We start from the raw sequence: 23,032 nt of genomic DNA on the forward strand, positions 1-23,032 counted from the left end.
TTTGCAATACAAAATAAATAAATTAATTAATTTAAAAAAAGATTAAAACATACCTCAATTCGTGTCGCTGTACAGTCTCCCCCTACTGGACGCATCAGGAACAACAGGGGCGTAAAACTGCCAGGGGCGTAAAACTGTTTGGGTCCTATATCTACCGGCTCCAGGTCTGCAGCCTCCCCATACTCCACCCTATGGCAAAGCGCCTCTGACGCGCAAACCAATCAGGTGACTTGGTGCCAGAGCACATCAGATCCCGCCAGAATGGGTGGGGCTTATGCAATAAAAGGCCATTGTTTCGATTTGGTACCCTCGCCCCGACTTATGGGGCCCTCCATGTGTACACAATCAGTTACTTAAAATATAATTGACTTTGTTTTATTGAGTTCGTGTTACTGAGTTCAAAGTAATGATGGTGATAAAAAATAATAAAAGATGTTTGAAATTAGCTTTTTGTAGTTTTGTATGTCCTATAGGGCAGGGGAAGGGACGAGGTATAACGAAAACTAAAGTTTCTAAGCAGTTGCACACATCTAAATGCTTTTTGACATTCAGAATAGGCTCAGATATATTTCAGCTTAATAGGGAGGGATACACCTGCACTGATTCGCCAATTTTACATGTATTTTGAAAATACAAAATACTTTACATTTTTCCACACAGTATTTTGTATTTGTATTTTAAATACATTTTCATGTATTTATGCCCATCCCTATAAGTCGCACCTGACTATAAGTCGCAGGACCAGCCAAACTATAAAAAAGTGGCACTTATAGTCCGAAAAATATGGTAACTGACATTAAAAAGTTAGGAGGAGAAATAAATACAGATGATTGACTTTTAAGACCTGTCTAAACAGTTTATGCAATCGCCCACATGACTTTCAGCTCCGTTTAACACATCTTACCACATCTCATTTTTAGCCTACCATGTAGCGCATGTTGCTGGCCGGTGGATTCACGTTGATGCGGTGGATATTGTGTTCTGTCACACATTCCTTAATAAACGCTGGGTCCTTGATATCAAAGAAGGGCTCGCTGGAAACCACTTTCAGCAGAACGGTGACGGAGATCAGAGCGTGAATAAAGTCACTCATCACTGAGTTTGACTGACGCTTGAGAAGTTTCCTGTTAGTGGTGTGGACATCGCCCTTTTTTTACTTCTGCTTTTTTTTAAAAGAGCGTCTGATGAACTATTTTTATATCAAAAGCAAGTCAAAACCTCAAATCGGTTGCATACCGCACTGCATTGTGGGTTAAACCACTTCCCCCTTCTCACCGTTTGAACACTTGTTATCACCATCAGGTAAATACAATGAATGAAGGTTTTAATATCAGGATCTATGAGTTTGGCATCTCTACCACAAAAGTAGTTTTTATTGTGCAATCATGTTTGCAAAAGTAAAATATTGAATAATTGAAGATGTTCTTCAGCATATTGAACATCCTGCATGCAGATGTGGTGTAACTGTGGCTTTGCATGACTCGTGTCCTGTTTCTCATGAGAGTAAATAGTTTATATATTTCTACTACATTGGAAACATGTTTTCTCTGACCTGAAAACTCGTTTTTGTTGATTGAAATAAAGCTGAAAATATAAATATTCTATGAAAAACTTAAACTTAAAAAAAAAAATCTTGCCTTGGCAACCCACTATAAAATACTCCTAAAATAACACTAATGTCTATTGATGTTTAGATTTTGTATATTTCTTTATATTATGATGTATTTAGAAGTCAAACTAAAAGTGAAAATCCTTTTTTCAATGTAAATGTTTTATTTATTTATTACAAATTATATTATCTTAATTAACTTAAACTTAAAAAAAGTTAGAAGGGTTGCTGTGGCAACTAACGGAAATAAATTTAGTTTAAATTAAGTTTCTTAAAATTGCTAAAACTAAAAAAAAATAAAAGTTAATGGAAATATTAAAAAATAGATAAAAATGACAAAATAAAATAAACTGAAAATATTAAAATAATTACAATTTAAATATGTATAACTTTATATTTTATTAATACATATTAATAAACTACAATACTAAAATATCACTGATTTCTATGTAGTTTATACTTTTTTTTTTTTTACAGTATTTCAAGTAGTTGATTATAAAGTGATCAGCATCTCATAATATCCCAGAGTTTAGTGACTTCTCCTGAATACTTAGTGACAGTAATTGTGTCTCCCAAATACCAGCGACACAAAACAAACAAACATTTCAAACCCATTTCATAAATAAACAATTAACTACATAACAACAATAATAGCAAACTTAACCGGAAACAGAGACATGACGCAACTGTAGTGCAATGAAGAAAATCAGCAGCCAGGGAAAACATACAATCATTATTTGTGCACAGAATCAAGTATTCCAGATAAACATAATACACTTTAACATAATAGCATCAGTATCACACCCCTCAGACCCCCATAGGGTGCCACTCAATTTTTTTTTCTATTTTTCATCCTCACCCCCCCCCCCCCCCCCCCCCCCCCAAATATGTTAGTAATGTGAAAAGAAAAAAGCTGACAAAATTGATGTATTCTAATGATTATTACTGGTAGCTCAAAGCGGACAAAGTTGTACAATATGCAACATTTTTGAGATACTAGCATGTAATATTAACTTCACATCACAAATCAGAATATTGCAAACATCCTCAAAAAGTAGACTAAACAGTTACTTCATTAATCAACAGTTACGCACAATCAGTTGAACACAAAACATGTCAAATAGTGTCCAAAATGTCAGCAATTAATGTCTGCAGATGTGGCTGTAAAGGTGGACTTGTTAGGATTTGGAAAGTCCAAATTTGAAATAAAATGGCTTTTTTGCGATAAATGTTCTACATATGCAACATTTGAGCTCATTGAGCTACCAGTAAATAATAATATATCTGAATGAAACTTGGCATTGCTACTATGCATCATAAAAGGAGCAGAATGAGGGGGTGAAACCTTTAACATTAAAAATAAAATAAATAAAAATCCATTACATTGAGTGGCACCCTAACCCATAACATAACACATAACACATAACCAATGTTATTATGACCCAGAACAATTCATCTGATAACTGGTTATCTGTACAAATCTGTTTAGCTGTTATGCTGCTTGATATTGATAACTGCTATTTCTTACCATATTATTTTAATATATTGTCATAATTATAGACATACTGTTTTGTAGTGTGAATAGTTTTACGGTTTACAGCACTTTTATTCTTCTAGTTATTTACCAACATGTACCTATTACTTAATAGTGTGTATTCAGGGTTCAGGCCACGCCCCCTTCATTGCGTGTGAGGACATGCGGATATCCTTGTAATTGAAAGCGAACAGATTAAGACAGCACACAGGCATTACTGCTCTCATCTGGCGTGTCCGTTTCACTGGCGATTTGAAGGAAATGATCCCAGTCTGGCCCTGAGAGTGGCAGATCCGTCTGGAAATGGTTCCAGAACCTGCCAGGGGAAAAACAAATGCTATTGTAGACCTAATAGTTATGAATGCCACCGCTTGTATTTCTCTGATCTGACATGTTTTTGTCATCATGTTAGTTGTTATTGTTAACTAAAATGTCAAAACTTTTAAATAAGCTTCCATTTGTTAACATTAAGTTAATGCATTAACTAACATAACTAACAATGCAGCAATTTAGTAACATTTGTTAATGTTGGTTAAAATGTTCAACTAATGTTAACTGATTCAACTTTTGATCTTAAAAAATATAGTAGTAAATATTGAGATTAACATGAACTAATTGATATTGTTCATTCGTAGTTCATGTTAACTTATGTCGTTATCTCATGTTAACAGATATCTAGTGTTAACACAAAACTGAAAAAATTGTTTTCATTAATTAAAATAAATCTGAAATAAAATATAAATGTCATAAATGAAAACTAGAAATTAAATAAGTGAATTAGTTAAACCAAAACTATATATATATATATTTTTTTTACGTTAAAACCTTCATACACTCTTAGAAGGAAAGGTTCTATTTAGAACCCTCAAGGGTTCCGTCAGGCACTTCATATAAAGAACCTTTTAGGGGTTCCATCATTTTTTCCATCATCCATCATGTTCCATGGGATCATTTTATGGATTTAGTTTTAGTTAATTGATAAAAAAAAACTTTAAAAAAAACTATTGAACATTAAATTATAATGCAATAATTTAAGACAAATTTAATTTTTAAAAATTGAGTCAAGAACACTATAGTTCTATAGGCCCTGTCCCAAATGGCACACTCCAGACTTGTGGACTTCCTCAGAGTCCACACTTAGGTGACGTCATGTAGTGCAGACCTGTAGGGCCCTTGGCGCGAGTCCACGAGGGCGGATTGAGAGGTGTTTTTGGGACAGATTCGATCGGTGCGCCGGAAATAACGCTCTGGTTGTTGTTGGACAGGAGAAATCACATGTTATCTCATCTCCATGTCAACTACACTGCCTGCTTTTACAGCTCTACATTTTGATATTGTGTATGCCTGGGCATTAGAAAATAGATACATCATGCTTATTTAAATGATGTATACAGTTGTACATAATAATACATAATGTTCCACTTGAAATAAGATTACAATTTTAACACATAATGAAAATGTGCATGAGTTTCAGATGAATTTACAGGTTTCAATATGCATACTACGTTTACATATGACTCAGTAAAGCCCTGACATTCGGTTCTATTTATTTAATGAATCATAATGCGATTGTATTATTCAACGCGCTATTATTATGTTTAAGATTATTATCACTATTATCAACCACTGGTCGATGACCATAATTTTTGTATGAACTGTAGGTAACAACTAGTGAAATGTACACCTAGATCATAAAAAACTTAATATTTTCTTCTCAGCCATGTTAACAATTGTCTGAGTGAAATCTCCCCTCATCCGTTGTCTGATTGGCCTTTTGCAAGGATTCCTGGGTAGGTAAAGTGTGTGGAGCCTGCATCCATGCTTCAAAGGTACAAAGGGGGCGCTGCTGAGCACACTTCAGAGCGTTACACCGTGTCCTAACCAGACGTGATGCGATAAGATCCAGCGACAAATAATATGTCTGTCCACACTAGACGAGATGTGTAAAAATCAATCAAAACCCACAGCCAATCAGAACAGCGTGTGGGCGGAGTCTCGTGGCAAGTGCACGGCACCAGAGAGTATCTTGACTGCAATCGCCAGGAAATGGATAAGTAGTGCAAATTCACAAATATTACACCATTTAAACAGTATTCAAATACATAGGCTACTGAGTTACTACAACAATCTTTGTCAAATAATACATTTGTTTCTTTACAGTTCGAACGTTCTTGTTTCCATTTGTTTAATTTCAAGATCTGAGGTGAATTATCCATTGTTGCTTTTACAGTTACAAAGCTGGGAGCACTAAATGATATTCAAAGTCACTTTACATGCTTTTAACATTAAAGGGGTGGTATATTGCCCTTTTCTTAAGATGTAAAATAAGTCTTTGATGTCCCCAGAGTGTGTGTGTGAAGTTTTAGCTCAAAATACCCCACAGATATTTTTATATAGCATGTTAAAGTTGTAATTTTTTGAGGGGAAGCAAAAAACTGTTTTGTGTCTGTTCCTTTAAATGCAAATGAGCTGCTGCTCCCGGCACAGAGGGCGGAGCTTCAACAGCTTGTGTACTTTTACCTCACACACACACACACATGCACTGAAAAAACTTTTAAACTTTTATGTTCAAACCGAAGTCAGAAAGATGGAGAGACTCAAGAAGTGACAACATGTAGACAACATTTCTGCTGAATTTATGCAGCTTATGTGTAGTTATCTACTAATCATTGATTAGCATATTCTGTCTTGTTAATCTATAAATCGTGTTCAGGGGGCGGGGTTTATGTAAATTTTAGGGTTGGTGATGTCACTAACCCGGGAGGAATGTCGTGTAGTCCCAATCAGATGTTTGTTGTAGTCCTTAAAAAATGATTTCTTTAAAAGTAAATATCTCCCTTTGCTTTAAACTTTGAGCGTTGTAACTTTGCAGATGTTGTTTCTGCTCAAACCGCAACATTACACACTAACTAAAAGTGAAATCATATTCAACCACCCCTTTAAATAAAGCACATAAACAGTGAATGAGATTATCATTGCCACACTTTGTGTTTGTTGTGCCAGCGCGACATCGCAGAAAAATAGAAACCGTTTCTAAAATAGAAACGTCGCGTGTCGCTGTCGGTTAGGACAAAAACTCTGATTAACATGGAAAAGATAAATTTTATCGCGTGTAGTTAGGACACGGTGTTAAAATGATGAATGGGACGGCCTACAGACTCGTAGACTCAGCGAGCGCAATTTAAGTCCACGAGACCGAAAGTCCACATATAGTGCGCCATTTGGGACAGGGCCAAAGAACCTCACTGAAGCTTTAGGGTAGCATGTAAATACCATGGTAAGTTAATAAAATCCCAAACATAATTTCCAATTGATACATGACTTATACACTCTTATGTATTTTTTCTTTTCATATTGTGATGATTGTATTTTACTTGTGGTGGTAAACATCAGGATCTCGACTCATTCTGTTATTGAAGCCGATGTACAGGTCGTCCCATAGCAGCCCGTTCAAAACCACGTGTCTCATCACGCCCACTCTGTTCTTGATCTACACACACACACACACACACACACACACACACACACACACACACACACACACACACACACACACACACACACACACACACGTATCAGAATCAGCGCATATCTCATCCAACACAGTCTGTGCTCCAGGACTTGAGTCAGGTCACCTCCTCGTACGCGTGATCTCGCTCCGGGCGCGTGTCTGGGAAAGAAAGATCCAGAAAGTCCACTAGATAGTCGTATCCTCCACGCAGGGGCTTGAAATCATCATCCGTCTCTATGACCTGATGGGAAAACACTCAGTGTTAGAGTTTAACTCATCTGTGTGTGGGATTGTTTGTGTATATGTGAGATACTCACTTTGGATCAATCTGGATTGTGTTTAAATGTGCTTTATAAATAAAGGTTGTTGTTGCCGTTTAGCTATAAAAATATAATTTACCCGAATGACCAGATTGTAGCCTTTAAATCCTGCCCAGTTATAATAGTACTGGATCCAGCTTTTGTATTTAAAGATTTCATCTTTAATGGAGGCATTCAGTTCATCCACATACAAGTCAAAGTCCCAACTGTCCTTATATATCTTTGTACCGCTGGACGGTTCAGTGATGGCACTCCTATGGTTATGATATTAAAACCAGAAAAGAAAATGAAAAACAGGCAGACATAATTACAGAGACTCATGCTACATGCTAATTCACTCATGCATATATGAATATGATCATAACAACATTATTCTCAAATCAAAATTAGACCGATGCATGCTCAAAAGCTATAAACAATAAATGTAAAAAGGTAAAAAAAAAATGTCAGAGACTACAGTCAATATGTTTACAAATAAATAGTTAACAGATTACACTTCTACTGATGAATATGCATTTATAAAATGCATGATTATTCAATCATGTTTGGTTATCATGGTTAACTAAAACTAAAAGCCTAAAAAAAATGTTTGTTACATCAAATAAAAGAAAAAAAGCTAATAATTAAACATCTCAAGCATTAAATTATTACAGAATTAAGAAAACATGAAGAACGTGAAGAGAGTTCAAAAGAAACTTGCATAATACATGCCTCTGATTTATAAGGAAATTTTTGCAAAACCAGTTGAGAACCGCTGATAATGCACTGAAGCTACATCAACATGTTCATATGCTACATGCTAATGCAGCCTTGGGAATGTTACATGCCAATGCTAATAAAGCCATGAGAATGCCACATGCTAATGAAAAAAACGCCACAAGCTAGTGGCAATAAAGTCATAGGAATGTTACATGCTAATGCTAATAAAGCCATGGGAAGGCTACATACTAATGCTAATAAAGCCATGATAATGCTACATGCTAATGCTAACAAATCATGGGACGCTGCATGCTAATACAGCCATGAGAACGCTACATACTAATGCTAATAAAGCCGTGGAGGCATTACATGATAATGCTAATAAAGCCATGGGAATGCTACATGCTAATAAAGTCATGGGAACGCTACATGCTAATGCTAATAAAGACAAAGGAACGCTACAGGCTATGGCTATTAAACCCATGGGGACGTTACATGCTAATACTAATTAAGCCATGGAAATGCTACATGTTAAAGCAAAGAACACTACATGCTTGTGTTAATAAAGCCATAGGAACGCTACATGCTAATAAAGGCATGGGAGCGTTACATGCTAATGCTAATAAAGCCATGATACCTTTTAGATGTGTCATTTAGCGCGAGGGCCAGATCCAGGACAGAACCGGGTAAAGGTGTCCAGGTTAAGATGTTTGGACAGCTCTTCCTGACTGATTCGTTCAGGTCTGCCGCGCTGTTCTTGATATTCGTCTCCTTTATGTACCTGTTAATCATGTTCGAGTGTTATTTCATAATACATTTTATGATTTTATTTATATATTTTTTAATGTTTTTGAAAGAAGCCTCTATTATAAACATCTTCACTGTTAGTTTTGATCAATTTAATGCGCCCTTGCTGAATAAAAGTGTTCATTTCTTTCCAAAAATGTTTTTTTCTTTGAACGGTATTGTAATAGTGATGTGTTTGAGTCACACTACATGCATAAAGTAGCTCGTGAATGTTGTTTCGTGTTGACTTTAAAGGGTAACTCCCCTTTAATGATGTTTTCATTAAAAGTGAATTTTTTTGTGTGTTTTTTCGTTTTGTGACGAGAGATGCGTTAATATCCACCTGTCAGAAGGATGAGCTTCAGTGAAGTATCCAGCGAACGGGCAGTAGATCTTGGGCTGCAGGGACTTCACCAGCTGAGTCTTATAGTTTAGCAGCTTCTTCCTCTCATTCTTGATGAAATCCGCCTTCCAGCTTTCTGTCAAAGTCAGAATTAGAATTAGAGTTGCATTAAAGGGATGGTTCAGAGTCATTTCAACCTAGGGTCCTTTGCACCAAGCATGGCCGCTTATTTAGAGATATCAGCCAAATGGCTTACGGCGCCTTCACACTGGCAGTTGAAATCATACACTGTTGAAAAGCGTCGGAAGCGTGTAGAAAACGGCCATTTTTTATTATACATTTTAATTGTATTAACTGCCCTAATAACATTAGAAAATGCTGAAAATAAAAAAAATCACATGACAACTTATCGTTATAAAATCATTATTTATTTTATTAAAAGTTAAGAATTCAGGTTTGTTTATCAGTACCATAGCAACGCTAACTTCCGCTGGAATTGTCGGATAGGAACCGTCCGTAGCCTTTCGCAAAACTTAAATTTTACTTGTTTGGCTCGAGGTCATGGTGCAAAGGACCCTGGGTTGAAATTACTCCGAACCATCCCTTTAATTCACATTTTTGAAGAAATAAACCTGCATGTGTAACAAAGACTTTATATATACAAAGATGGTGCATTCATTACTATAAATGGATAAATGGGAGAAAGTGTAACGCACAGTAATAAGTCCCGCCTTCTAAATAAAAGAGCCAATCGCCAGCGAGCTTGATTGACAGGCGATCTGCTAAATCATACTTCGCCATTCGCCATTTTGTCTGACAAAGCAGTCAGGAGAGTTAGTAGAGTAACATGGGAGGATTTGAACTTGAGAAGCGGTGTGTACTGATGTCTTCCCGCGGTTAAAACAACATTCCTCCTGATGTTCATTCATGTTTATTTGATGCTATAAATGAACTAGAAGGAAGAGACGATCGGTTCACGAGCAGCTTTATCTGAGGCTATACAGCGATCCTTCAGACACATTAAAAAGCCACAAAACGGTATTTATTGTTTACATTGCTATAAAAACTGTCAGTGTGTTGAGAAGCGTGCTTTTAATAATAATAATTCATTACATTTATGATTGCACATGTCCACTCCAGTTAAAATATGCAGTTTTTTTGTAATGATTTGAGCGTTTAGAAACAAAATGTCACGAGACAGATGTTGTCAGATTGAATTGGTGATTTCAAAATATAAAATGTAATCGTAATTTTGAAAAGTGAATGTTCCCCCTAAAGAGAGATAGGAGCTGTACTTGCATGACTGAAATAGCATTTCAAAGATGGCCGCCGAGTGAAATGACTCGCCTTAAAGGTTTGGTAGGTAACAATTGTCTAAAGAACTTTTTTTCAAATTGGCTTAAACTGTCTTTATATACCAATACATAATTCAAATGTAAGTACTTTGAAAAAGAGAGTATAAAAATTGAGTGACTATAGTGTATTTAACCTTCAAAAAACACAGCTCATTAATTCCTACCGGGACGAAACAAGTGATTGGCTTGCGCGACTGTCACTCTCCGTCGCCATGACTACCGCCACTATTACTGGCTCTGCCCACGTGCGCGCAGTCGCGCACCCGTTTTTAGGTGGGAGTGAATGGAATTAATGAGCTGTGTTTATTGAAGATTAAATACACTAGAGTCACTCAGTTTTTTATACTTTCTATTTCAGAGTACTTGCATTTTAATTATGTATTGGTATATAAAGACAGTTTAAACAAATTTTAATGAAAGTTTTTTTTAGACAATTCTGACCTACCCTACCTTTAAAGGGACTTTAAAGGGTGTGTAACTCACCAGTGTACTTGCCGCCGTGGAAGGTCATGGGGAAACCGGAGGCGCCGCCAGCGAAGTCGCTCATCATCACGTCAACACCGTGAGGAAGACGTCCATTGTTTGGTCTCGTGCAGTCCACCGTATTCAGGATCATGTGACCTTGGAAGGTGTTTTTTTTTTTTAGAGTCTATCCAATCTATTAGCAATGTTGTGCATTTCTGATGGGCTTTAGCCGCTTTATTGAGGAGAAAAACTATCTGTTGAAGATAATCTGTTTGTAGGTGATTCATCATTTTTATGAAACAATTTCAAAATGATCATACTGTAGTATCTTTACATATTTATGGAGGGTGACACTTTCACACCCTTGAACGGAAGAAAGTGTCGGTGGTTTATCTACACTTGAACTTTTACCCTAACGACAGTTTTTATGCATGTTGACTTCATGTCACCTGTATGTACTTTACATCACATGGTATAGATTAAAGGCAGAATAATGCAACTCTTATTGTTAATTTGTTACTTATTACTTAAGTTAATTAGTAATATATAAGCTCTTAGTCCTTCCTCAAACAGAGAAAGAACATATAAGGGTCACATCAAGTCAAGTCAACTTATAGTGCTTTATACAATAGCAGCATAACAGGGATAAACAGGAAAAATCAGTCTGAATGAGCAGCAAAATACCTTTATACTCCACGATCAAGCAGGTGTCCATCTCAGGATGAACTCCATCCATCAGAATCATAAACCTCAGGTGATCATCGACCTTTCAAATGATTCAAAAGCCGAGATCAAGAAAAGTAGAACACGTGAAAAAGGGAAAAGAAAAAAAAGCCACCGTATCACTTACATTCTGCCACACACCGAACGGCACCACGTTGATGTTTGTTAAATTCACTCCACTTTTCTCCAGATACCTGCAACAAAACACAAACAAACTGTTATTCTGCAAGTCTCCGGATCGCAGACTCCTCTAGAGCAGAGTTTCCCACACAGGAGTTGATTAAAAACTAAGTTCACACTTTAGTTTATGGTCCAATTCTCACTATTAAAGGGTTAGTTCACCCAAAAATGAAAATTCTGTCAGTAATTACTCACCCTCATGTTGTTCCAACCATGTAAGTCTTTCGTTCATCTTCGGATCACAAATTAAGATATTTTTGATTAAATCTGAAGGTAGTCTCACTCCTCCATAGGCTTTCAGAGGGACTAGTGAGGGAGTGAGACTACCTTCAGATTTCATCAAAAATATCTTAATTTGTGATCCGAAGATGAACGAAAGACTTACATGGTTGGAACAACATGAGGGTGAGTAATTACTGACAGAATTTTCATTTTTGGGTGAACTAACCCTTTAACTAACTATTAAATATGGATTTTGCCTCAATAAACGCCTAATTACTGCTTAGTAATAGTTCGGTAGTTGTTAAGTCTAGGTATTGTGTAGGATTAAGTGATGTAGAATATGGTCATGAAGAATAAGGCATTAAAGAGTATGGTTGAGTATTAATACTTCAAAAGTATTAGCTGCAATTAAAATTACTCTTAAAAATAAAGATTAGAAAAAGAGGTCTTTTGCCATAAAATAACCTTTCAGTGAACAGTTCTTAAAAGAACCATTTCCCACCATTAAAGACATTTTTGTGGAATGGAAAGATTCCATTGATGTTAAAGATTCTTCTTGGAACCATCAATGCCACAAAAAAAAAAAAGTGTTTTAAAGTGTATGAAGTGGTTTGCTCTAGAGTTCAGTCTCACCAGAACACCGGCCGTGAAGTGTTTCCGACATAAATGGGAATATCCGGACGCTTTTTGGAAAGATGACGCAAAGTTGGGTAGCTGATAGAAAAAAGATGCAAAGTTAGATTTTAAAGTTTTTTTTTTTTGCATAATATAATATAAAGAATATAATATATGCAGTTGAAGTGTTGTGGTGGATCAGACTGTAACCTCAGGTGATCTGAATGCATGTGGCTGATGTAAACGAGATCTGCCTGACTGAGTCTGTCCATGGCGTCAGACGGAGGTTCATGAACGAGCCACCAGCCTCTCGCAAACGCTGGTCCGGTGAGCCACGGGTCAAACATCATCGTCTTGTTCCCCGCTTTAAGCTCCATACACGCGTGCGTGATGTACGTCAGCTGAAACAAACACACACACACAGAGTATTTATGGATTGAATGTGTTTCATGCCAACAATGTGGTAAAACATCTTAGCGTCATCATGCTAATTCATGTTAGCAATATATTAAAACATGTTAGCAAACACATGCTAACAACATGATAAAACTTGCTAGCATTGTGATAAACAGTTTGTCACGGCGAACTTCACTTTCAATTTAAAATAGCTGGTTTCTATTTTGTAATATATTGTAAAATGTTTTTTTTCCTGTGATCACCCTAGTGAAAAAAAAGTATACTTTATTGTATTTGAAATATATTCCCTTTTTCAATAGTACATTGCAAATATACAAAAAAAAAAAATACTATCTTTAAATATATTAAAAGTATATTAGCATCATGCTTTTTATCTATTTTTATAATACAACTTTTAACACACTTTAAAATAATAGTACTTTAGTATATTTTCTAAAAATATATTTAAAAGCAAGCACACTTTTAACATATTTCTAACAAGTGCACTATAAGTACATTGGTAATAAATATATGCTTAAATACACTTTTAAGAAATATGCTAAAAACAAGCATACTTTTAATATATTTCTAACAAGTGCACTATAAGTACATTGGTAATAAATATATGCTTAAATACACTTTTAAAAAATATGCTAAACACAAGCATACTTTTAATGTATTTCTAACAAGTGCACTATAAGTACATTGGTAATAAATATATGCTTAATTACACTTTTAAGAAATATGCTAAAAACAAGCATACTTTTAATGTATTTCTAACAAGTGCACTATAAGTACATTGGTAATAAATATATGCTTAATTACACTTTTAAGAAATATGCTAAAAACAAGCATACTTTTAATATATTTCTAACAAGTGTACTATAAGTACATTGGTAATAAATATATGCTTAAATACACTTTTAAAAAATATGCTAAAAACAAGCATACTTTTAATGTATTTCTAACAAGTGCACTATAAGTACATTGGTAATAAATATATGCTTAATTACACTTTTAAGAAATATGCTGAAAACAAGCATACTTTTAATATATTTCTAACAAGTGTGTAACCCACCCAATTAATTGAGGCTGTGTTTTCATGTATTTTCATGTATGATTTTATATTTTTCCTTGCCTAATGCATGAAATGTTCAGACATATGTTTTATTATAATTTATTTCATTTATTATTTTGTTTTTGCTGAGGGCCGAAACTAATAAAGAATTGCGTCGATGGGTGCTGACGTCACATTCGCGCCAGCTCGTTGAACAGAGAGAGATGTGAGCCACATGTGTGGCTATCGTTTATCTTATCCATCGTCGTCAATATTCTTCTAATTTTATGTCTGAACTGTTTTATTGCATTAGGTAAGTCACAATTGTTTCATATTTTCATAAATAATGTTTAAGTTTGTGTTTGTTCATATAAGAAAATGTGGATGGTTAATGCTGTTCGTAATCGAGTATAAACTGGGCAATACAACACATGTAAAGTGTTTATGCTGTATTAGTATACTTGTTAAACCTGTTTACACATTTATGTTATGGGAATAATGTATTAAGTTTAAGAGTTATATGAATGTTTTATATGCATTTCGTGATGGGTGCTGACGTCACATTCGCGCCAGCTCATTGAACAGAGAGATATGTGAGCCACGTGTGTGGCTATCGTTTATCTTATCCATCGTCGTCAATATTTTTCTGATTTGATGTCTGAACTGTTTTATTGCATTAGTTGGCTTGTTTCAACGCTCCGTGGTCGTGTTGGATTCGCGCAGTGAGGCAGAAACGCGCTGGATTCCTATGTGGAAGAATCGAGTCATCTTGGCGACTCTTTCACGAGGAAAAAGATTCGATTTGTTCATCGTTCATCCCTGCAAAGTCTGTAGGCATTCAGCTTCAAACGAACTGAATTGAACTGAGTCGATTACATTTCCATCTACACCAATTTAACTGAGTCAATTACACTTCTATCCAAATGAACTGAACTGAGTCATATTCGCACGAACTGAACTGAGTCCATCACACTGAACTGAGTCAATTGCATTGCACTCAGACTTCATCACACTTACAAGGTTGAATTTAATTATTTTATTTTCATTTTATTTGATTGTCATTGATTGAATGGTATAGATATCTCATGTGATGTGTACAAAGTGATGCGTGCCTATGAAGTGAACAGCGAAGTGAGATTTCAGTGTAGCTACTGTTCAGTGAACTGATTGTTTCATTCATTAATTTCATTATTATTCATTAATTCATATTTCTGATTTTATTTCATTCCTTTGGTTCAATAATTTTTATTTTTATTTATCTGTCTAGTTAGGATTTTAGACTTATTTAGTTTAAATAAGTGCAGTCACACATTATAATTTTTTTATATATTTTTTTATTAATGCAAGGTGTGACACCCCGAACCCAGGACTCCATATACTTTAAGTTGTGATTATAAGTATTTGGTGAGCTCAGACCCTAAGTAGATATTTTTCCTCCTTTTATTTTATGGTGTTATCCTATTAATGGGTTACAAGTGCACTATAAGTACATTTGTAATAAATATATGCTTAAATACACTTTTTAATGTGCATTTGTTATTGAAGACAAAGTGTGCTATTTGTAGTATTTGGATTAAGCCAAAGGTATTACGGAGAATATAATTTTTACTCAAACATAATAGACTTGTATATTGCTCGTAATGTACTTGTAACACAGATAAAGTACACTTTATTATCACTAATCAAGTATGTATCTAGTCCCTACACAGGCATATACTTAAAGTATACTAAGTATACTTGAAGTTGTTCCAATTTAGTACACAAAAGTACACTAAATACACTTAAAGTTATGCTTTACTACAATTTAAATACAACTAAAATATACTTAGTACAAAATTAGTTGTTTCAAAATAGCACACTTAAAGTTAACTAATCCTTAACACACTTGAAGTATACTTATAATTAGTGTGGCTGCAAGTATACTTATTATATATTTTTAATATATTTATGGTATATTTCTTGTATGTTTCGAAGACACTTTTAATTAATTTTTAATGTACTTATAACACAAATAAAGTACACTTTAATACACTAATCAAGTATGTAACTAGTCCCTACACAGGCATATACTTAAAGTATACTAAATATACTTAAAGTTGTTCCAATTTAGTACACAAAAGTACACTAAATACATTTAAAGTTATGCTTTACTACAACTTAATTACTACTAAAATATACTTAGTACAAAATTAGTTGTTTCAAAATAGCACACTTTAAGTTAACTAATTATTAATACACTTGAAGTATACTAATAATTAGTCTGGCTTCAAGTATACTTAACATATTTTTTTTTCACCAGGGCAGAGCTCAATTTTCAGCATCATTACTCCAGTCTTCAGTGTCACATGATCCTTCAGAAATCATTCTAATATGATGATTTGCTGCTCAAGAAACATTTCTGATTATTATCAATGTTGAAAAGTTATCCAGTTATATTTCTGAGGAAATCATGACACTTTTTTTCTTCTTCAGTATTTGTTGATTAGAAGGTTAGAAATAACAACAGTGTTTATATACATTTTTGTAACATTTTAAATGTGTTTACTGACACTTTGTCAATTTAATGTGCCCTAGCTGAATAACAGTATATTAATTTCTTTAAAAACAAAACAAAATTTTTAATGGTATAAGCATGAGTATCAGCGCGATTTACTCTACTTTTTTCCTTTGGCATTTTATTTATTTTTCATTATTTTGTTATATGAGAACACGCAGGTTCTAACAGTGTTTATTTAAACAAACTCAACTACTCATCGATACGTAATGGATGACAGACCACTGGACAGTACTAAACACAGGCTTAAATACACAGGCAAACAGGGGAGTTAAGACACAGCTGACAAGACTAACCCAAACTAATGACGAGACGAGTGAAAATATTCAAACAATGAACACAAACCAGACAGAACCTAACCGTGACACAAACTTAAACTTAAGATGATTTTGACTGATCCTTTGGCAAATAAAAGCTACAGAATCTATAGAAGTTTATTGAACTGAACACAGTGTTCTCATAGGTGTGTACATGTGTGAGCAGGGACAAAGCAATCAGGACTGACACACTCCGGTACAATTATTTAACATGCAGTTTGAATTAGCACAGAAATGTAATAACCAAAATATTGCATAGTCTTCACTGTATGAATTAAGAGTAAATGTATTGTTATTGAAGCTAAATAAGTTAAGAGTTATACTCTTTATAGACTAAAGAGTTATTCAGTCAAAAACAGTAAGTTATTTTCTCTTTTATTTGTTTCACATTAATGACACAGAGCTACAGGTTTATTAGGCTGCTGTCACTTTAAGGCCAAAGCACGGATCCATTATACTGATACAAATCCGGTTTACACCCAAATGTTTACTTTCACGTAAGACTTAACGGGCTGTGTTTACATGAATACTACATGATGGACATTTTAACACAATTGACCCTTTAGGGAGTTTGATTGACAGGCGATCTGACCAATAGTAATCCGCCGAATCCGCCATTTTTGTCCGACAAAGCGGTCAGGAGAGTTAGTAGATTAACATGTGAGGATTTGAACTTGAGAAGCGGAGTGTACTGACGCCTTTCCGCGGTTAAAACAACATTCCTCCTGATGTTCATTCATGTTTATTTGATGCTATAAATGAACTAGAAGGAAGAGATGATCGGTTCACGAGCAGCTTTAACTGGCTCTACAGCGATCTGTCAGACACATTAAAGAGCCACAAAACTGTATTTATTGTTTATATTTCTTAAAAAAATTACCAAATTTTTAAGTTGAGAGTGAGACTATGTTTCAAATCAAAAGTAACCTGCACTATAAAAAATGTGGCTGCGATTAGTTAAAATTTGTTGAGATAACTTAAATATCCAACTTAACCAAACTAAACTTAAGTTAACTAAACTTAATATTTTAAGTCAAGCTTGAACACATACTTTTTAAAGTTAAAACAATGTTGGATTTTAAGTTGTGCTAAATAATCGCAGCAATTTTTTTTACAGTGTGGTCTGTCCTGTCTGTCAGTGTGTTGTGTGTGTCCTCTCTGCTCCGCGATGTATTTTTCTCTGCGTGAGAACATGGTGTGGCGTGAGAGCGGTAGCTTGTCGGACATAGCAACAGTAACTAAGGGGGGCGGGTCTTTGCGAACGGTCATGTATTCGACCATTCAAGCAAAATAAGGGTGAAAAAGTGCTGAACTCGCATGGTGAGAGACACTGCTTTCTGTGTGCACATTTATGCTGTCAGTCATAAAATAACACTATTAGATTGTTGTAGGGTTAGACTCAGGTAGACTGAATGTTCTGACCAGCGCGGATCATTAATGAGTGTGATTTACCGTGATCTCTCCGGCGTGTAGCTCTTGTGCTTCTCTCGGCTCTGCGGTCCAGGGGTCTGGAGGATTCAACTCAACCAGCTCTAAACTACCGTCTGAGTCTGACAGCACTGCCTCTACACACACACAATCACACACACACACACACACACACACACACACACACACACACACACACACACACACACACACACACAGACACAGACACAGACACACACACACAGACACACACACACACACACACACACACACACACACACAAAGACAACATTCAAAAGTAGAATTTCCATAATGTTTGCACAATTATGTTAGGATTAATTAACCAATTATATGGGCTATATACACACATATCAAATATATATTTGACGTGTATTTCAAACATCAAATATATATACATCAAATATATATATATATATATATATATATATATATATATATAATATAGGCCTATACACATATAGCCTACACCTATCAGTATTAAGTTTTAAAAATTATTAGCGAGAATTAAAATGACATCAAATGTTTTTAAAACTCTTAAAAATAAAGGTTCCAAAATACACAGCGATGTCGTTAAAGAACTATTCAGCGAACAGTTCTAAAAAGAACCTTTTCCACTATAAAGAACCTTTTGTGGAATGGAAAGGTTCTCCAGTAGCAGTTTTAAATAACAATGTCAATGATTTTACCGAGTTCATCTTGCTTGAAGCTGTCTGGAGGGTTGACGTACTCCATGGTGGCCACGTTAAGTTTCCAGTAGTGTTTAGTGCAGCGCACTGTGCTGTTACACAAATACACAAGCAGTCTGATGATTCCTATAATGTACTTTTAGTATTGAATTGTAAATGTTTGTGTCAGTGTTGGTTGCAGAGATGAAACAGGATCTAAGTGCAGCAATCTTTATTCAGAATTCAACTCAAATCTTCACAAAACAGAATTGCAGAAACAGAACAAGCGACTTAACATGACGTAGAACTGAAAGAAACACAGGGTTTAAATAGACAGAAACACAGTAACAGAAAGAAAGAGAGAGAACAGAGGCGAACTGAACTAGATCAACAATTCAGACATGAACAGAAAAACAGCTAAACTCTCATGAATGCACAAACTCAACACGTGAAAGTTTGTCTGCTAAATAATAATAATAATAATGCATTTTACATTACTTGCATCTCTTGTGCTCACCAAGGCTGCATTTATTTGATCAAGAAATAACAATAAAATTGTAAATTATTATTACAAATTTATGGCAAAGCCAAATTTTCAGCATCATAACTGCAGTCTTCAGTGTCACATGACAATTTCATAACAATCATTGCACAATTAAACAATGATTTCACAAGTTATTGCACAAAACTATGGCGTAGGCGAAAGAAAATTAATGTCACAGTTCCAATAAGGAAAGAAACGTACGTTCCTCTGACTTTCACCTGCTTCCCCCCCCCCAACAAATTCCTTCTTATGTGTTCTTCTTCTTATTATTATCTCTTATTATTTCTGTTTAGGTTCACTCACCTGCCGCCCATATCCTCTATGTCTTTACTGAAGAGTCCACCCTGGTGTTTGCACTGGTTTCTACACGCTCGTAGTTTGTCTTTGACTTTGTAAATGATGTAACATTTGCCATCCTCTGGGTTTTTCTTGAAGTTAATTCCCTCTTTCAGTGTCTGGACGTCCTCGGGCTGCAGTCGCAGGACCGTCTTTGAGACCTGAGATGTCATTGTGCTCCGGCTAGAGATGAGCGGTTCGTCAGTTCATTGGCAGATAAGAATAAGGTCTTTTATAATATGTGACCCTGGACCACAAAACCAGTCACATGGGTCAAATTTTTTAAATTGAGATTTATACATCATATGAAAGCTGAATAAATAAGCTTTCCATTAATGTTAGGATAGGACAATATTTGGCCGAGATACAACTATTGTAAATCTGGAATCTGATGGTGCAAAAAAATCGAAACATTGAGAAAATCTCCTTTAAAGTTGTGCATTTATGTTCACGATTGTGCTGCATTCACTCACAAAAATACATGTTTTATATATTTACGATAGGAAATTTATAACATATCTTCATGGAACATGATCTTTACTTTTTTGACAAAATTTCCACCTATTTAAACTAAAAAATGTATATTCAGTTGCTGCCATAAATTAAGGCCTATAATCAAGTAGACTTTCTTGTTCTGTTCTGAATAGGCCACTGTTAAATTTAAAGTATTTGTTGTGGAGTGAGGGGAACTCATAGCCTGTAGTTTATCTGGTTTTATAACTTTTATAAACATTTCACTTTATTTACCGGTATTTTACATTAGCCTATTTCTGAATGTAGCCTAATATTGAGACTTAGGCCTATATGTGACAGAGCCTATTCTCAAAACCGCAATTTTATATAGCGTATTTATCATGCTGCAAACGTTTTAAAGTATCTTGAAAAATTACTTTTAACCCTAAACAGTGTCTGTTTAGTCATTGTTCATTTTATGTAGTGGTGCCCCTCCAAGGGATTAAAGTGTGTGTGCGTGTGTGTGTGTGTGCGCGCGCGCACAGGTGAAAGGGTGACTTGCTGGTTGAATTGCTGATTTTGTTCATGCCATTGTTTGTCTACATAGCCTATTTATAATTTGTTTGTAGTTAATTACTGGTAGGTGTTGTCTTGCATATTTTTTTTTAAATCTTTAATAACATTTGTATTTTTATATATGCCTACGTCTCCTGCCCATTTCCAGTTAGCGAATCGAATTGTGGAAAATGAATTAGTAAAAAGTCCCCGGGTGAGATTCCAAGGTGGATGAGTTCCTAGCGCATGTTAATCTTTAAGTAGATAACAGGTAGATAACGAACTATACGAGTCATTTTTGGGAACATTTGTACTTTTAAGAGTCGATTTAAATGTGGGTAGCCAACTTTAACTCGAGTAGCATACATTTCTAATGAAAAAAAAAAGACTCTCGTTACTTTATTTTAATGCAATATATGCAATGCAATAATATTATACAATACACGTTAAGAAATGTTAAAGGTTGTGTAGGTAAGAATTGTCTAAAGAACTTTTTTTCAAATTGGCTTAAACTGTCTTTATATACCAATACATAATTCAAATGTAAGTACTTTGAAAAAGAGAGTATAAAAATTGAGTGACTATAGTGTATTTAATCTTCAAAAAACACAGCTCATTAATTCCTACCGGGACGAAACAAGTGATTGGCGACTGGCACCCGTTTTTAGGTGGGAGTGAATGGAATTATGAGCTGTGTTTATTGGAGTCACTCAGTTTTTTATACTCTCTATTTCAGAGTACTTGCATTTTAATTATGTATTGGTATATAAAGACAGTTTAAACAAATTTGAATAAAAGTTTTTTTAGACGATCTGACCTACCCTACCTATTCCAAGCGCGCGCTGTCTCTTTTGGAGCGATGCTTCATTCACAAATGAATCACTCATTACTTAGAGTCGATTCTGTTAAAAAACTTGATCTAACAATTTAGCAAAACTGTGTACATTAGTTCGCGAATCAGTTTGAGTTATTTGTTCAGTTTTCTGCACGCACTGAATCGTCTTAAGCGGGAATTAAAGATCATGATGAGCATTGGATGAAGTGGAGGACATAAAGTCAATTGAACGCAAACCTGCATCGTAAACAATTGTTTGCCATCTCATCTCTTTATTAGTTGAACATCTGCGTATGCTGTCTGCATCATTCATGTGAACGATTCCACAGGTAGGCACAGCTACACGCGATTTCATTTCATACATGCAAAACATTTTACAAACAGATCATTACGCAGAGTAGGCTACACGAAAAATAAGATAAACTACCGTTGTTCACAGAAATAAACACCCGCCAAACAGCTGTTTAAATGTGCCTGCAGACATTTGATTGCATTTTGTAGAAGATATGCCTTATGTGAGTTGAGATGTCATAGCGGTCATGAGCGTGTAACCGTTTCACTTTCTCCTTCGGGTGTCAGTGCATCCGTTTATATGAACGCAAAACTCTGCTGGTTCTCTTTGTCTAACTAATAAGTATGGTCTAACTAATAAAGATTAAATATTTCATTAAGTAGCCTAGTTTTACTTTAGTAGCCTACAGTTTTTGAATACTCAACCCACCTCCGTTTTTAAGCCTCATGCTCTGCCACATTAGAAAATAATAATTATTATAATATATTAATTATAATGTATTAAAATTAGATTACAATCACATTTTGAGCAAAATAATGTGCAGAAATTATGAGCATTGGATAAAGCTATAGGTTCAAAATTCTTGTTTGATTTTGTTGACATATTAGAGGTAAATATATTTACAGAGGTGATTTTAAATGTCTTTTTATCACTCCATAAATAAGAAAACACTGTCAACAGCCAGAAAACAAAATATTTTCACCATATTTTAAGGAATAAACTTAAATATATGTATGGCAAATAATATATACAAATCCCTTTGTAAAACCCTTTCGAATATGGAATAAAACTTTTAAGTGTGGTGAATGTAAACTTACTCAAAGTAAGACAAAAGTAAGTTATATTTTGACTCAAATCTCACATAATTTAAAGATATGTATTGAAATTGAAATCTACAGATGCAAATACATATAACGTTTGATAAAATAAACACTTAAAAGTGTATTTTAGGTGATGTCTTTCCACTAGTCCAGCAAAATCTCAAAAGTGCATGAATAAAACAATGGTTTTGCCTGTAATTTCTTGCTTAAAGTTTTCGAATACTCGAAGAAAAGATTTTTTTAATAATTTGACAGTTTTTTTATATACACAGTTATATATGGTGGAACATTACCTTTGCTGTGTCTTGAATTCTGCTGTAAATGTGAGTATGCAGTGGCTATCAGTTCAGACAGATGTGTGCTGCGGCCCATGAATGTTCGAGGTCTTTATCAGGC

General features: G+C 34.8%; 2 protein-coding genes across 2 annotated transcripts in view; both read right to left on the reverse strand.

The window, feature by feature from the left end:
* Positions 1-1,327, reverse strand: part of glipr1a (GLI pathogenesis-related 1a) — a 5,430-nt gene extending 4,103 nt beyond the window's left edge. The window contains exon 1 of the mRNA XM_079622133.1: positions 926-1,327. Coding sequence (XP_079478259.1) covers positions 926-1,093 — 168 coding nt within the window. The 5' untranslated portion in view covers positions 1,094-1,327. The remainder of the gene's footprint in view (positions 1-925) is intronic.
* Positions 1,328-1,989: 662 nt separating this feature from the next.
* Positions 1,990-23,032, reverse strand: cmah (cytidine monophospho-N-acetylneuraminic acid hydroxylase). Its single transcript, XM_079622103.1, has 15 exons — positions 22,930-23,032; positions 19,648-19,863; positions 18,822-18,913; positions 18,139-18,251; positions 12,573-12,763; positions 12,381-12,461; positions 11,473-11,539; positions 11,307-11,388; positions 10,641-10,778; positions 8,803-8,938; positions 8,311-8,454; positions 7,054-7,228; positions 6,779-6,895; positions 6,518-6,633; positions 1,990-3,459 (listed from the first exon to the last, which is right to left on the reverse strand). Exons 2-15 carry the CDS (start codon positions 19,851-19,853, stop codon positions 3,339-3,341), a joined length of 1,779 nt encoding a protein of 592 aa, XP_079478229.1. The 5' UTR covers positions 19,854-19,863; positions 22,930-23,032; the 3' UTR covers positions 1,990-3,338.

Source organism: Phoxinus phoxinus (genome assembly GCF_949152265.1).
Source record: "Phoxinus phoxinus genome assembly, chromosome: 9".
Taxonomy (NCBI): Eukaryota; Metazoa; Chordata; class Actinopteri; order Cypriniformes; family Leuciscidae; genus Phoxinus; species Phoxinus phoxinus.